At 47.4% G+C, this 17,487-nt stretch overlaps 1 protein-coding gene across 1 annotated transcript in view; it reads left to right on the forward strand.

The window, feature by feature from the left end:
* The window catches only part of LOC125486933 ((3R)-3-hydroxyacyl-CoA dehydrogenase-like), a 37,705-nt gene that overhangs the window by 18,437 nt on the left and 1,781 nt on the right, over positions 1–17,487 (forward strand). The window contains exon 5 of the mRNA XM_048616492.1: positions 364–406. Coding sequence (XP_048472449.1) covers positions 364–406 — 43 coding nt within the window. The remainder of the gene's footprint in view (positions 1–363; positions 407–17,487) is intronic.

Raw genomic sequence — 17,487 nt, forward strand, 5'->3', positions numbered from 1 at the left:
GTGTGTGTCTGTATGTGTGTGTGCCCACACGCTGACTGTGTCTGTGTCTGTGTGTGTCTGTGTATGTGCCCACACGCTGTCTGTGTCTGTGTGTGTCTGTATGTGTGTGTTCCCACACGCTGTCTGTGTCTGTGTCTGTGTGTGTCTGTGTATGTGCCCACACGCTGACTGTGTCTGTGTCTGTGTGTGTGCCCACACGCTGACTGTGTCTGTGTGTATTGTCTGTGTCTGTGTGTGTGTGTGTGTGTGTCTGTCTGTGTGTACTGTCTGTGTGTGCGCGCGCTCATCTGTTGTGTGTGTGCCTGTGCTGTCTGTGTGTGTGGATTACTGACGGAATATGCTTTGCTTCTCTCCATTTGCCAGGTTCTGCAGTTGGTTCCAATGGGCCGCCTGGGAGACCCGACTGGTGAGTGAGACCCTTCTCAGTCCCTGATATTGTTGTGTGCGGCAGATGTAGGGGAGGGAAGGCTGACCACCCGTCTTGGATACTGAGGGTCTCAACTCAATCCTTCAATCCCTCTGTGCCCGTGTCCATCCCCGTATCTGTGACAGCCACCATCCTACAGAGATCCTTACCCGGTGCCCCTGCAGTTCGGCCCTGGCACATGTTCCCAGCATGTTTCTGTGTATTCGTGTAATTGGAGCGTACGCTGTGGGGCTGCTTCCTCACATTCCCTAGCTTGCTGTCCTGTGTGTGTGTGTGTGTGTGTGTGTGTGGCGGGGGAGTGTGTGTGTGTGTGTGTGAGAGTGTGTGTGTGTGTATGTGAGAGTGTGTGTGTATGTATGTGTGTATGTGAGAGAGTGTGTGTGTGTATGTGTGAGTGTGTGTGTGTGTGTGAGTGTATATGTGTGTGTGCGTCTGTGTGTGTGTATGTGTGTGTATGTGAGTGTGTGTTTTCTCCTTGGAGTCGGAACTGGCTTGTTGACGCTCCTGTGCGGCGCCTTGGGGAGTTTTACCGGTTTGATGGGAGCTACATAAATGCAGACCGTTGTTGATGCCGTCGACCTAGTGGAGCGCAGAAGGGAGCTGTTTGGCCCATCTTGGCCGTGCCCACCCGGAAGGCACACGGATGCCCTCTCGAATCCCACAGTCCTGCCCATGGCCTATAGTCCTGCAGCCTGTATGGTGCAGGTAAGGTGCCGTGGTTATTGATCATACCTGCTGCCCCGGGGAGCGATGTGCAAGCGTGTTCTGTGTTTCCCTCCCCCCAACCCCACTGAATATTTGAAGGCAGATTTCCATTTACTCAGTGCTGGCCTATCCACTGTATGGCCCAGTGGGTTGGGCTGAGGGGTGTGTGTGGTGTAGACACTGCCCTGTCTTTCTTCTCTGTGTAACCTCCGTAAAAGTAAGCGACAGACATTTGAGATGTCCAACAGCCGTGAAGAGTGTGCGCTAAATGCAGGTCGTCTCTTCTGCGCGGTGCCTGTTCATACAGCTGCTGTTGTAATTACACACAGTACAGTCGGTGTTCAGGGAGTGTTGGGGGGTGGAGGTGCTGCTTGACCTTACGCTGGTCTCTGACCGTCTGTGTCTCTCTGCAGAGGTGGCCAGTGTCTGTACCTTCTTGGCATCTGACGAGAGCAGCTACATCACTGGAGCCAGCCTGGAGGTGACAGGTGAGAGACTCAGCCTGGGTCCTGGCCCGCACCACCAAGAGCTTCTGGTCGGAACCGTAGTCGTACAGCATGCAAACAGGCCCTTCTGCCCAACTCACCCATGCTGACCTAGTCCCATTTGCCAGCATTTTGCCCCATATCCCTCTGAACCCTTCCTATTCATGTCCCCATCCAGATGCCTTTTAAATGTTGCACAAAAACAAAGTTGCTGGAAAAGCTCAGCAGGTCTGGCAGCATCTGTGGAGGAGAAAACAGAGTTAACGTTTCAGGCCCAGTGACCCTTCCTCAGAACTGATGGTGGCTGGGAAAATGTCAGTTTATATGCAGAAAATAGGAAGGTGGATGGGGTAGGGAGTAAACGATAGGATAGAGCCCAAAGAGAGAGAAAGACAGTTGGACAGACAAAGGAGTTGCTAATGATCAGGCTCGGAGGGTGAACAGTTGTTAATGGGACCTGTTAGTGACTAACAACAGGGGCTGTGTAGTGGCAGGCTATGTGGTAACAAGGCCTGGTGTGTGGGGTAGGGGGCTGGTACATGGGAGAGCTTAGGCCCTAAAATTATTGAACTCAATATTGAGTCCGGAGGGCTGTAGGGTCCCCAAGCGGAAAATGAAGTGTTGTTCCTCCAGCTTGCGTTGGGTTTCACTGGAACACTGCAGCAAGCCGGAGACAGAGATGTTGGCCAGGGAGCAGGGTGCCGTACTCCTCCCCACAGCCCTACGGCATCTTCCCTGTAACCGGCGAAGGTGCAACACCTGCCCATTTACTTCCTCCCTTCCCACTATCCAAGGGCCCAAACATACCTTCCAGGTGAAACAACACTTCACCTGCACTTCCCAGAATCTAGTCTACTGCATTCACTGCTCACAATGTGGTCTCCTCTACACTGGGGAAATGAAGCATAGACTTGGCGATCACTTCGCAGAACATCTACTCACAAAAAAGACCCTGAACTACCTGTTGCCTGCCACTTCAACGCACCACCCTGTTCCCTGGCCAATATCTCTGTCTCTGGCTTGCTACAGTGTTCCAGTGACGCCCAACGCAAGCTGGAGGAACAACACCTCATTTTCCGCTTGGGGACCCTACAGCCCTCTGGACTCAACATTGAGTTCAATAATTTTAGGGCCTAAACTCTCCCATGTCCCAGCCCCCCCACCCCACACACCAGGCCTTGTTACCACATAGCCTGCCACTACACACCCCCTGTTGTTAGTCACTAACAGTCCGCATTAACAACTACTCACCCTCCGAGCCTGATCATTAGCAACTCCTTTGTCTGTCCAACTGTCTTTCTCTCTCTTTGGGCTCTATCCTATCGTTTACTCCCTACCCCATCCACCTTCCTATTTTCTGCATATAAACTGACATTTTCCCAGCCACCATCAGATCTGAGGAAGTGTCACCGGACCCAAAACGTTAACTCTGTTTTCTCCTCCACAGATGCTGCCAGACCTGCTGAGCTTTTCCAGCAACTTTGTTTTTGTACAACATTTAAAAGGCATCTGGATGGGGACGTGAATAGGAAGGGTTCAGAGGGATATGGGGCAAAATGCTGGCAAATGGGATTTACAGCATCCGCAGTTCTTTTGGTTTTTAAATGTTGTAATTGTACCAGCCTCCACCTCTTCCTCAGACAGCTCATTCCATACACGCACCACCCTCTGTGTGAAAATGTTATCCCTCAGTTCCCTTTTAAATCTTTCCTCTCTCACCTAAACCTATGCCCTCTAGTTTTGGACTCCCTAGGGATAAGACCTTGGCTATTCACTCTCTATACCTCTCGTGATTTTGTAAACCTCTGTAAGGTCACCCCTCAGCCTCCTACACTGCAGGGGAAAAAGTCCCCAGCCTCTCTGTATAATTCAAATCCTCCAGCCTCGGTAACATCCTTGTAAATCTTTTCTTGCACCCTTTCCAGTTTTAGTAACATCCCTTCTATAGCAGGGGGATTGTACACAGTACTCAAAATGTGGCCTTACCAATGTCAGCTGTAACCTGACACCCCCAACCCCTGTACTCAAATCTCAAACTCACTCATGTGCCTCATGGCTGGGCCTTTACAGCTCTCTACAGGAGCTGCAGCAGTGCTGTAACTGCTTTGACACTGGCTCTCCTTCCTCTGAAGGGACCCATCTCAGCAAAAGTGACCATTCCTACAGGGGAATCTAAGCACCCAAGCGTCCATTGGCAGCTCTCCACTGGACCAACACCCAACAGACCCAAACAGCGAACAGTATCGGTCAGTGCATTGGGTACAGGAGTTGGGACATCATGTTGCGGCTGTACAGGACATTGGTCAGAGATAGTAGGAACTGCAGATGCTGGAGAATCTGAGATAACAAGGTGTAGAGCTGGGTGAACACAGCAGGCTCCTCTGATGCTGCTTGGCCTGCTGTGTTCATCCAGCTCTACACCTTGTTATCTCAGGACATTGGTCAGGCCACTTTATGAATGCTGCATGCAATTCTGGTCTCCCCGTACAGGAATGATATTGTTAAACGTGAAAGGGTTCAGAAAAGATTGACAAAGATGTTGCCGGGGTTGGAGGGTTTGAGCTATAGGGAGACACTGAACGGGCTGGGGCTATTTTCCCTGCAGCATTGGAGGCTGAGGGGTGACCTTATTGAGGTTGATAAAGTCATGAGGGGTATGGATAGGGGTAAATAGTCAAGGTCTTTTCCCCAGGTTAGGGGAGTCCAAAACTAGAGGGGCATAGGTTTAAGGTGAGAGAGGAAAGATTTAAAAGGGACCTGAGGGACAACTTCTTCACACAGAGGGTGGTGTGTGTATGGAATGAGCTGCCAGAGGAAGAGGTGGAGGCTGGTACAATTACAGCATTTAAAATGCATCTGGATGGGCACATGAATAGGAAGGGTTTAAGAGGGATATGGGCCAAATGCTGGCAAATGGGACTAGACTAATTTAGGATATCTGGCCAGCATGGACGATTTGGACCGTAGGGTCTGTTTCCGTGCTGTATAACTCTATGGCACTGTGACTATCTGTGTACTGTCCCATCGGCCACCTACAGGTTGTCAGAGTGTGAGTTATATCCTTATCCTGTTTTTAATGAGGGTTGGTTTGTAAATGGCGCGAATCCAGACTTTTGATGAAAGTGGCACTTGTAATGTGGAGAAAGGCAGAGACAGAATTTCAGTGCCGCAGACTGGGCGGTATAGAGAATGTACCCATTGACATAAAACAGAGTGAGGCAGCATTGAGCTTTAAGGTTTCCAGATGTTTGTAGGTGACAGACAGCTGAGGCAGTCTGTAACCACAACCCACCAGGTACATGGAGAGTGATTTCCGATCCAGTGCAGGCTGGTGCTTACCGCAGCAAGAATTGCTGGAGAAATTCAGCAGGTCTGGCAGCATCTGTGGAGGGAAAGCAGGGTCCAGTGACCCTTGGTCAGAACTGGCAGTGGCTGGAGAAAGGTTGTATAAATGCTGAAGGGAATCGCGCAGAAACTCCAGGGCGGCACGGTGGTTAGCACTGCTGCCTCACAGCGCCAGGGACCCGGGTTCGATTCCACCCTCGGGCAACTGTCTGTGCAGAGTTTGCACGTTCTCCCCATGTCTGCGTGGGTTTCCTCCCACAATCCAAAGACGTGCAGGTTAGGGTGGGTTGGCCATGTCCCATAGTGTTCAGGGATGTGCAGGCTGGGTGGGTTGGCAATGGGGGATGCAGGGTTACAGGGATAGGGTGGGGTTGCTCTTTGGAGGGTCGGTTTTGGACTCAATGGGCTGAATGGCCTGCTTCCCCACTGTAGGGGATTCTGTGAATAATTGTGACCTGTTCAGTGTGTAATTCTCTGAGAGTTAGGCACTTTGCTTGGTTTGTGAGAATACCAGTGGTGCCTGCGTCCTTTTCTTTTAATTCATCCTTTGCTGGGGGACGTGGCTGTCTCTGGTTGGCCAACCTCTCGCTGCCCATCCCTGAGAGACCCAGGGCTGAGTGGCTTGCACGGCAGAGGGGCAGTTGTGAGCCAATGACATTGCCGTCAGACCCGAGTCACATGTAGGCCAGGCCCAGGTAAGGGCAGATTTTCCTCCCGAAAGAGCGTTGGTGAACCAGATGGGCTTTGATAACAATAGTTTCATTATTATGGTCGTCTGATATTCTGTCAAACTGCAGATAGGACCCCGTAGGGATGTCCTGCAAAACTCCAACTAGGACCTCATAGGGATGTGTAATATTCTACAATACCCCACAAGGGGCAGTGGGGATTCGTGATAACGTCCTGTAAGAATTGTCACATTATTCCTGAGAAAGTGGGAGAGGGGTAATCATGTGTCCGTTGTGTTTAATGGGCTGTTCAATAAGATCATGGCTGATCTGAACGTTGCTTTAATTCCATTTCGCCCCCAGACCCCACTCCACCATCACAACAACGTTACCAATGACCCTCGTTTTAGGGTCGGCCGATTCTCAAAACAGCAAAACCAGGATGCAGCTGTAGTCTCCCTGTTATCAGGAGGATATTACTAAGCTGGAGAGGGTTCCAGAAGAAGTTTACCAGGATGTTGCTGGGAAATGGAGGGTTTGAGTTCTAAAGAGAGGCTGGATAATCTGGGACATTTTTCTCCTGGAGTGTAGGAGGTTGAGGGGTGACCTTATCGAGGTTTATAAAATCATGAGGGGTATAGATAAGGTGAGTGGCAGGTGTCTTTTCCCTAGGGTGGGGTGTTTCAAGATTAGAGGGCATATTTTCAAAGTGAGGGGAGGAAAGATGTAAAAAAAGACATGAGGGGCAATTTTCTTTTTACACAGAGAGTGTGTGGAATGAACCTCTTGAGGAAGTGGTGGATGCAGGTACAGTTACAATGTTTAAAAGACATTTAGATAAACACACGAATAAGAAACATTTGGAGGGATATGGGCTAGGAGCAGGCAGGTGGGACCAGTCTAGTTTGGGATAATGGCCAGCAAGGACTGGTTGGACCGAAGGGTCTGTTTCCATGCTGTATGATTGTGGCAGAAATTGAAAAGCCTTTCTCTCGGTTTTTGGAACTGTCTTCCCTCGCAAGCAGAGTCTCATTGAATATTTTCAAAGTGGGGATGGGTGGATAGATTCTTGACTAACAAGGGAGTCAAAGGTTATCGGGGGGCTGGGGGTGCAGGGTAAGTGGGAAAGTGGAGTTGAGGCCATAATCAGTCAGCCATGATCTTATTGAAAGGCAGAATAGGCTCGAGGGGCCAAATGGCCTGCTTCCAACTAGTTTGTAACAATCGTTCGCTCAGTATCTGCTGAACTGTCCCTCACCTCGGTCTCACTTGAAGGATTTTATAACAAGACGTGTTTGCAGAGAGGCTCGCAGTGGCACTGTTATTGTAACACTGAATGCAGGCAAAGACGCGGAGGTGAAAAGTTTGAAGCGTGTGAGGGATGCGAAGTCACTGGAGCTGATCTGCCTGTTGATCCAACCTCGCAGAGAGCTCCTTCACATAGATATGTCACCCTGACAGGCAGAAACTGTAAAGATAGACCACTCAGTAAGAGCAGCGATATCATGTGGCTGCCTGTGCTCGGATTCAGTGTGACCAAGTGAAACTTGTGTGTGCTGTGTCATGTCAGGTTCAAACCATTCAACAACTGAAAGTTGCCATTGTTGCTGCATTCAATAAGTTCACTAAGTTCAATAAGTTCTGCCTCTTGGCTGCAATTTTTAACCACTTATTGTCTTTTAGCAACGAGGTTCAAATCTGTCTTTGCCAAATTGAACAGCAGTGACTTCCTGTGTCTGAGCTATTTTTAGCTCATTTATATGGTAGAAGCCTGTATTATTAACTTCCTTCAGTTGAGATGTTAACATTTCATTGACTGTGTGTGCCCTTGACCAGGAACCTCCAGGCCAGCTATTTCCACCCTGTGTGGATATTGCTGCTGTTTGTAGCCACTATTGCCAGGCTGTTATGGTAAGTTAAAGTCACTATTGTTTCTAGTGGAACTGCACCTCAGATGAGGGGAGAGGTTGAGTAGGAGAGCCTTTCATGGTAACCTCAGCTGGTGCAGGAACTGAACCCATGCTTTTGGTGTCACTCTGCATCGGAGACCAGCCATCCTGAGCTAACTGATCATGGCTGATCAACGGGCTCGGTACCCTAATCCTGTCCTCGCGCTCCCACCCCACACACAATATCCCTTCAGCTGCAAGAGCTATACCTTCTTCCCTCTTGAAAACACCATATTTTGGCCTCAACCACTTTCTGTGGCAGCGAATTCCACAGGCTCCCCAGTCTCCGGTTGAGAAATTACTCATCTCAGTTCTGAAAGGTTTAGCCCTTATCCTTAAACTGCGAGCCCTGGTTCTGGACTCCCCCTACCATCCTTCCTGTCTGGTCCTGTTGGAATTTTCTAGGTTTCTTGAGATTAACCCCCCACTCGTTCTTCTAAACTCCAGTGCATAGAATCCTAACCATCTCAATCCCTCCTCAAACGTCAGTCCTGCCATCCCAGGAATCAACCTGGTGAACCTTTGCTGCACCCCATAGCAAGAACATCCTTCCTCAGATAAGGAGACCAAAACTGCACCAATGCCCTGTATAATTGCAGCAAGACATCCCTGCTCCTGTACTTGAATCCTCTTGCTATGAAGGCCAGTATACAGTTTGCTTTTATTGCATGCCTACTTTCAGCAACTGTTGCATCCAGGTCTCATTGAGCATTCTCCTCTCTCAATTTACAGCCGTTCAAATAATAATCTGCCTCCTTACTTTTGCTACCAAAGTGGATAACTTCATATTATTCAATATGCTGCGTCTGCCATGCATTTACCCCCTCACCCAGCCTGCCCAAATCACACTGCAACATCTCTGCATCCTCCTCACAGCTTGCCCTCCCCACCCAGCTTTGTGTCATCTTCAAATTTTGAGATATTACATTTAGTTTTCTCCTCTAAGTCATTAACTATATTGTGAATAGCTGGGGTCACAGTACCTATCCCAGCGGTACCCCACAAGTCACTTATGCATTCAGAAAAATACCTATTTACTTCTACTGTTTGTTTCCTGTCTGTTATCCTGTTTTCTATCTATAAAACCATATGATATAGGAGAAGAATTAGGCCATTTGGCCCATCAAGTCTGCTCCACCATTAAATCATGCTTGATATGTTTCTCAGCCCCATTCTCCTGCCTTCTCCCCATACCTCTTGATCCCCTGACTAATTAAGAACCTATCTAGCTTGTCTTAAAGACACTCAATGACTTGGCCCCCACAGCCCTCAGCAGCAATGCATTCCATAGATTCGCCACCCTCGTGCTGAAGAAATTCCTCCTCATAAAAACCGAAAGAACTGCGGATGCTTTAAATCAGCAACTAAAACAGAAATTGCTGGAAAAGCTCAGCAGGTTGGCGGCATCTGTGAAGAGAAGTCAGAGTTAACGTTTTGGGTCCGGTGACCCTTTCTTAGAACTGATGGTAGTTAGGAAAATGTCAGTTTATATGCAGAAGATATGGTGGGGGGAGGGTGTAAGGAGTAAGCGATAGGTAGTAAACAAGCCCAAAGACTGAGAGAACAATTGGACAGACAAGGGAATGGATAATGATCTGGCTAAGAGGGTGATTAGCTGTTAATGGAGACTGTTAGTGGTTAACAATGAGTTGTGTATAATAGCAGACTGTGTGATAGCAAGGCCTGGTGTGTGGGGTAGGGGGCTGGGACATGGGAGAGTTCAGGCCCCAAAATTATTGAATTCGATATTGAATCCGGAGGATCCTCAAGTGGAAAATGAGGCGTTGTTCTTCCAGCTTGCGCTGAGCTTCACCAGAACACTGCAGCAAGCCAGAGACAGAGATGTTGACCAGGGAACAGGGTGTTGTGTTGAGGTCGCAGGCAACTGGAAGCTCAGGGTCTTTTTTGCGAGCAGAATTTATGTGTTAGAACATAGAACGTAGAACAGTACAGCACAGTACAGGCCCTTCGGCCCACAATGTTGTGCCGAACTTTTACCCTAATCCTCATGTCTATCTAACCTCCAACCCTACCTTATACTATCATCCATATGCCTATCTAATAGCCGCTTAAATGCCCCTAATGAGGCCGACTCCACTACCCTCTCCGGCAACGCATTCCACGCCCCTACCACTCTCTGAGTCAAGAACCTAGCTCTGACGTCTGTCCTATATCTACCTCCACTCACTTTAAAACTATGCCGCCTCGTAATAGCTACCTCCACCCTAGGAAAAAGTCTCTGGCTGTCCACTCTATCTATACCTCTGATCATTTTGTACACCTCTATCAAGTCACCTCTCATCCTTCGTCATTCTAAAGAGAAAAGCCCTAGCTCTCTCAACCTTTCCTCGTAAGACCTTCCCTCCATTCCAGGCAACATCCTGGTAAATTTCCTCTGCACCTTTTCCAACGCTTCCACATCTTTCCTGTAATGAGGCGACCAGAACTGGACACAATACTCCAGATGTGGCCGAACCAGGCTTTTGTATAACTGGAACATAACTTCACGGCTCTTGAACTCGATCCCTCTATTAATGAAAGCTAACACACCATACGCCTTCTTAATAACTCTATCCACCTGGGTGGCAGCTTTCAGGGAACTGTGGACATGAACCCCGAGATCCCTCTGCTCCTCCACACTGCCAAGAATCTTTCCGATAACCCTGTATTCTGCTTTCAAGTTTGTCCTTCCAAAATGAATCACCTCAAACTTTTCAGGGTTAAACTCCATCTGCCACTTCTCAGCCCAGCTCTGCATCCTATCAATGTCTCTTTGTAACTTAGAACAGCCCTCCGCACTGTCCACAATGCGACCCACCTTCGTATCGTCCGCGAACTTACTAATCCACCCCTCCACTCCTACATCCAAATCATTTACATCTGTGAAGCGGTCATCCAGTGTACATTGAGAGACCACATTGTGAGCAACAAATGCAGTAAACTAGATTGTGGCAAGTGCAGGTACAAAGAACAAAGAGAACAAAGAAAATTACAGCACAGGAACAGGCCCTTCGGCCCTCCAAGCCTGCACTGACATGCTGCCCGTCACAACTAAAACCCCTTACCCTTCTGGGGACCATATCCCTCTATTCCCATCCTATTCATGTATTTGTCAAGACGCCCTTTAAAAGTCACTATAGTATCTGCTTCCACTACCTCCCCCAGCAGCAATTTCCAGGCACCCATCACCCTCTGTATAAAAAATTTGCCTCGTACATCACCTTTAAACCTTTCCCCTCGCACCTTAAACCCATGGCCCCTGGTAACTGACTCTTCCACCCTGGGAAAAAGCTTCTGACTGTCCACTCTGTCCATGCCCTTCATTATCTTGTAGACCTCTATCAGGTCACCCCTCAACTTCCATCGTTCCAGTGAGAACAACCCAAGTTTCTCCAACCTCTCGTCACAGCTAATGCCCTCCATACCAGGCAACATCCTGGTAAATCTTTTCTGTGCCCAAAGCCACCACATCCTTCTGGTAATGTGGTGACCAGAATTGAACACAGTATTCCAAATGTGGCCTAAGGTTCTATAAAGCTGCAACATTACCTGCCAATTTTTAACCTCAATGCTCTGGCTGATGAAGGCAGAGTGCAGTATGTTTGGGCCCTTGGATAGTGGGGAGGGACGATGTAAATGGGCAGGTGTTGCACCTTCACCGGTTACAGGGAAAGGTGCCGTAGGGCTGTGGGGAGGTGATGGGGGTGAAGGAAGTTTGGACCAGGGTGTCCCAGAGGGAACAGTCCCTGCGGAAGGTGGACAAGAGAGGAGAGGGGAAGGGAATATGTGTCCGGGGGTGGCAGAAATGGTGTCTGTTGATATTGTGGATATGGATGTTGGTGGGATGGTAGGTAAGGACAAGGGGAACCCTATCGCTGTTGCGGAGGGTGGGGGTGTGAAGAGAGGGGGTGAGGGCGGAAGTGCAGGAGATTGGTCGGGACCGGTTCTGAATCCTGTCGACAACAGTGCTGGGGAATCCTTGGTTGAGGAAGAAGGAGGCTCCCTTGTCGAAGTTGGCTTCATCTGAACATATGTGATGGAGATGGAGGAATTGGGAGAATGGAATAGAAGTCTTTGCAGGAAACAGGGTGTGAGAATGTATTGTCCAGGTAGCTGCGGAAGTCCTCATCTCAGTTCTAAAGGGTCATCCCTTCAAACTGAGGCTGCGCCCTCCTGTCCTGATCTCTCCTACTGGTGGAAACATCTTCTCAATGTCTACTCCAACCAGGCCTCTCTGTATCCTGTAAGTCTTAATGAAATCCCCCCTAATCCTTCTGAACTTCATTGAGTACAGACTCAGAGTCCTCAACCATTCCTCATTTGACCAGCCCTTCTCCAGGATCATTCTTATAAACCTCCTCCAATGCCAGCCCATCCTTCCTTCAATACAGGGCTCAAACATGTTCAGAATATTCCAAATGTGGTCTGCCCAGAATGCTATACAGCCTCAGAAGTACAACTCCGCACTTGTATTCTCACCATATTTCAGGACTCCCTTAAGGTTAACAGGCATGTTCAGTTGGCTGTTAGTCCCTTATGCTTCAGATTTTTGTACCTTTGCATTTCAGATTTCAGAAGCTTTCCCCGTTTAGAAAATAGTTTATGCCTCTATTCTTTCTATCAATGTGCATAACCTCACACTTTCCTACATTGTATTCCATCTGACATTTCTTTGCTTATTCTCTAGCCTGTCCAGGTCCTTCTGCAGCCTCCCTGCTTCCTCAACACTACCTGAACTTCCACCTGTCTTTGTGTCATCTGCAAACTTAGCAACAATGCCCTCAGTTCCTTTGTCCAGATCATTAATGTATAACATGATTAGTTGTGGTCCCAACACAGACTCTGCTGAATACCACTGGCTACCATCCTGAAAAAAACCCTTTTGTCTTCACCCTCTGCTTTCTACCAGCCAGCCAATCCTCTATCCATGCCAGTACTTTGTCCCTAACACCATAGGCTCCTATCTCATTTAGCATCCTCCTGAGTGGCATCTGGTCAGAGGCCTTCTGGAAGTCCAAATAAATCACCTCCACTGGCTCTCCTTTGTCTAACCTGTTTGTTACCTCCTCAAAGAATCCTAACAGATTTGTCAGGCATGACCTCCCCTTGATGAAGCTGTGCTGACTCTGCTCTATTTTACCATGTACTTCCAAGTGCTATGCAATGTCATCCTCGATAATGGACTCTAAAATCTTATCAACGATCGAGGTCAGGCTGACCAGCCTATAGTTTCCTGTCTTCTGCCTCCCTCTCTTCTTAAACAGGAGTGTTACATTAGCTGTTTTGCAGTCCTCTGGAACGTTCCCTGTCTCCAGTGATTCCTGAAAGATCACCAGCAATTCCCCTACAATCTCCTCAGTTTTCTCCTTCAGAAATCTGGCATGTAGTGCATCCAGAACAAGTGATTTATCCACCTCCAGACCTTTCAACTTCTCCAGCACCTTCTCCTTAGTGATGGCCACTACACTCACCCCTGCCTCCTGACTCTCTCGAAATTCTGGCATGTTGCTGGTGTCTTCCACTGTGAAGACATTTTGTTCCCCATTTCTGTTTCTCCAGCCTAATTTTACCAGTAGTCCAATGTCAAATCTTGCCCCTCTCTTACCTTAGAGATATCTAAAAAAAAACTCTTGCAATCTTCTTTTATATTCGTAGTTGGCTTGCTGTCATATTTCAAGTTCTCCCCTTTATTGCTTTTTTAGTTATCCTGTGCTAGTTTTTAAAGGCTTCTCAATCCTCTGGATTCCCACTAATGTCCACATTCTATGCTTTTTCTTTTGCTTTTGTGCTATCCCTGACTTCCCTTGCCAGCCATCTACCCCATAGTATGCTGTTTCTTCCTTGGGATGGATTTCTGCTGTACCTTCCAAATTATCCCCAGAAACTCCTGCCATCGCTGCTCCACCCTCTTCCCTGCTGAGGTCCCCTTCCAATCAACTCTGACCAGCTCCCGACTCATGTCTTTATAGTATCCATTTCAATCACTACGCCCAGTCCCTTGCGCTTTAATTTTACACATTAATACTTTATGTGGGACTTTTGTCAAAAGCCTTCAGAAAATCCAAATAAACCGCATCCATTGTCTCCCCCTTACTCAACTCCACTAGTTACATCCTTAAAGAATTCCAGTAGATTTGTCAAGCATGATTTCCTTTTTGTAAATCCATGCTGATTGTGTCTCATTCTATCACTGTTTTCTAAGTGCTTGCTATAAAATCCTTCATAATGGAGATTCTAGCATCTTCCCCATAACAGACACCCAGGTCTATAATTCCTCCGGTTTTCCCTCAACCTCACTTGTTATGTTGTGGGGTCACATCAGCAACCCTCCAGTCTGTGGGAATTTATCCAGAGTCTAAATAATCTTGGAAGATGACCACCAATGTCTCCCCTATTACTCGGGCCACTTCCTTAAGCCCTGGGGATTTATCAGCCTTCAATCCCCATCATATTCTCCCAACACTGTTTCTCTACTCTTACAGATTTGCCTTAGTTCCTCTTGCTCACTAAACCCTGTATTCCCCATAATTTCTGGTACACTATTTGTGTCCTTTGTGAAAACAGAAGCAAAATATGAATTGAGCATGTCAGCCATTTCTTTGTCCCCCATTGTAAATCCCGCTGTTCTGAATTTTGTTTTTCTTTATCCATTCACGGGATGAGGGTGTCGCTGGCTGGGCAGCATTTATTGCCCATGCCTAATTGCCCAGAGGGCAGTTAAGAGCCAACCACATTGCTGTGGGTCTGGAGTCACATGTGTAGGCCGGACCAGGTAAGGATGGCAGATTTTCTTCCCTAAAGGACATTAGCGAACCAGATGGGTTTTTCCGACATTTGGCAATGGATTCACAGTTATCATGAGATTGTTAACTCCAGATATTTGTTGAATTCAAATTCCACCGTCTGCCATGGCGGGATTCGAACCCAGGTCCCCAGGATGTTGGTAGAGAGGTTGGGGAGGGTTTAAACTAGTGCAGCAGGGGGATGGGAACCAGAGGAGTAGGGTACTGGATGCAGAAATTAAGGGAGAGGTAGAAACCAGGGCAAACGTTACTAAGAACAAGAACAGGAAGGGAAACACAGCTGAAAAAAGAAGGGGTCGTCTGAAATGTATGTTTCAATATGAGAGGTATAATAGGCAAAGTAGACGAACTTAGAACTTTGGTTAGTACTTGGAACTAAGACATTATTGCAATTACAGAGCCTTGGTTGAAGGAGAGACCCAGGATTTAGATGTTTCAGGTGTGATAGAAAGGGATGTAAAAGGGGTGGGGGAGTTGCATTACTGGTAACAGAGTATCTCACAGCTGTACGGAGGGAGGATATATCAGAGGACTCATGCAGTGAGGCAGTATGGGTAGTACTCAGGAATAAGTGAAATCTCAATGCTGGGTGATATACTACAGGCCTCCCAACAGCCAGCGGGAGATAGAGCAGAGAATATGTAGACAGATTTTGGAAAGATGTAAAAACGACATGGTTGTTGTGGTGGGTGATTTTAACTTCCCTGTATTGATTGGGATTCACTATGTGCTAGGGGCATGGATGGGGCAGAATTTGTAAGGACCATTCAGGAGGGTTTTGTGAAACAATATTTAAACAGTCCAATCAGGGAAAGGCTTATACAGGACCTAGTTTCAGGAAATGAACCAGGCCAGATGAGTGACGTTTCAGTGGGGGAGCATTTCGGGAGTAGTGACCACAATATCGTGAGTTTTAAGATACTCATCGATAGAGATAAGAGCAGTCCTTGGGTGAAGGTATTAAACTGGGGGAAGGTGAACTACAACAACATTTGGCAGGAACTGGAGAATTTTGATTGGAGGTGGCTGTTTGAGGATAAATCCAGACTTGACATGTAGGAGTGTTTCAAAGAGTTCAGGAGAGGCACATTCCTGCGAGAATGAAGGATCGGTATGGCAAGTTACATGAACCTTGGATGACCTGGGATGTTATGACCTTGGTCAAAAAGAAGAGGGAAGCATATATAGAGATAATGAGGTGTAGAGCTGGATGAACACAGCAGGCCAAGCAGCATCGGAGGAGCAGGAAAGCTGATGTTTCGGGTCTGGACCCTTCTTCAAAAATTATATAAGGTCTAGGAAGATGGGAACTGTTGAAGCCCTTAAAGTATATAAGGAAAGTAGGAAAGAACTTAAACAAGGAATTAGAAGGGCTGAAAGGGGTCATGAAAAGTCATTATCAAACAGGAATAAAGAGAATCTCAAGGCTTTTTATACATGTATGAAAAGCAAGCAGGTGGCCAGGGAAAGGGTTGGCCCACTCAAGGACAGAGGAGGGAATCTGTGCGGAGCCAGAAGAGGTAGGTGAAATCCTAAATGATTATCTTGTGTTGGTATTCACTAAAGAGAAGGAATTGGTGGAGGATGATCTCAGGGAAGGGAGGGTCGAGTTTCTAAGCCAAGTTGCTATTAAAAATGAAGAGGCATTGTGCGTCTTTAAAAAGTATTAAGGTAGGTAAGTCCCTGATGGTATCTATCCCAGAATATTGAGGGAGGCAAGAGAACAAATTACTGGAGCATTGATAGACATCTTTGTATCCTCTTTGGCCACAGGTGAGGTCCCAGAGCACTGGGGAATAGCCAATGTAGTCCCATTGTTTAAGAAGGGATAATCCAGGAAATTACAGGCCTGTGAGCCTCACATTGGTGGTAGGGAAATTATTGGAAAAGATCCTCAGGATCTGTACACATCTAGAAGCAAATCAACTTATTTACGATAGACAGCATGGTTTTGTGCGGGGTAGGTTATGCCTCACTAACATGATCGAGTTTTTTGAGGAGGTGACGAGGATGATTGATGAGGGAAAAATGGTTGATGTCGGCTGCATGGACTTCAGTAAAGCTTTGATAAACTCCCTCATGGCAGATTGGTACAAAAGGTGATATCAGGGTGAGCAAGATGGATACAGAACTGGCGTAGTCATAGGAGACGGAGTGTAGTGGTGGAAGGATACTTTACAGAACGGAGGGCTATGACTAGTGTTGTCCCATAGGGTCAGGGCTGGGACCTCTGCTGTTCGTGGTCGACATAAATGATTTGGAGGAAAATGTAGCTGGCCTAATTAGTAAGTTTGCAGACGATATAAAAATTGGTGGAGTTGAGGATAGTGAGGAGGATTGTCGGAGGATACATCAGGATATAGATCAGTTGGAGGCATCGGCAGAAAAATGGCAGATGGAGTTTAATCCAGACAAATGTGAGGCGATGGATTTTTGGAAGGTCAAGTACAGATGGAAATTATACAGTGAATGGCAGAACCCTTAGGAGTATTGATATGCAGAGGGACCTGAGTGTGCATGTCCACAGATCACTGAAGGTGGCAGTGCAGGTAGATAAGGTATTAAAAAAGCCTTATGACATGCTTGTCTTCATTGGAAGGGGCATTGAGTATAAGGATAGACAAGTTATGTTGCAGCTTTATAGAACTTTAATTGAGTTCTGGTCACCACACTACCAGAAGGATGAGGATGCTTTGGAGAGTAGGTTTACCAGGATGTTCTGAGGAAGGATCATCAGACCCGAAACATTAACTCTGTTTTTTCCTTCACAGATGCTGGGCTTTTCCAGCAACTTTGTTTTTGTTACCAGGATGTTGCCTGGTATGGGGGCTTTTCGCTATGAAGAACGGATGGTTAGATTGGATTTGTTTTCACTGGATTGCGGGAGGTTGAAGGGTGACCTAGTAGAAGTTTGTAAGATTGTGAATGGCATGGATTTGAATGGAAAGTGTGAAGCTTCTCCCCAGGGGGAGGGGGCAATTAATAGGGGACACAGGTTCAAGGTGCGAGGGGGCAAGTTTAAAAGAGATGTACGGGGCAAGTTTTTTTCGCTCGGAGTGGTGAGTGCCTGGAATGCGTTGCCAGAGGAGGTGGTGGAAGCAGATA

Source organism: Rhincodon typus, chromosome 35 (assembly GCF_021869965.1).
Source record: "Rhincodon typus isolate 14 chromosome 35, sRhiTyp1.1, whole genome shotgun sequence".
Lineage (NCBI taxonomy): Eukaryota > Metazoa > Chordata > Chondrichthyes > Orectolobiformes > Rhincodontidae > Rhincodon > Rhincodon typus.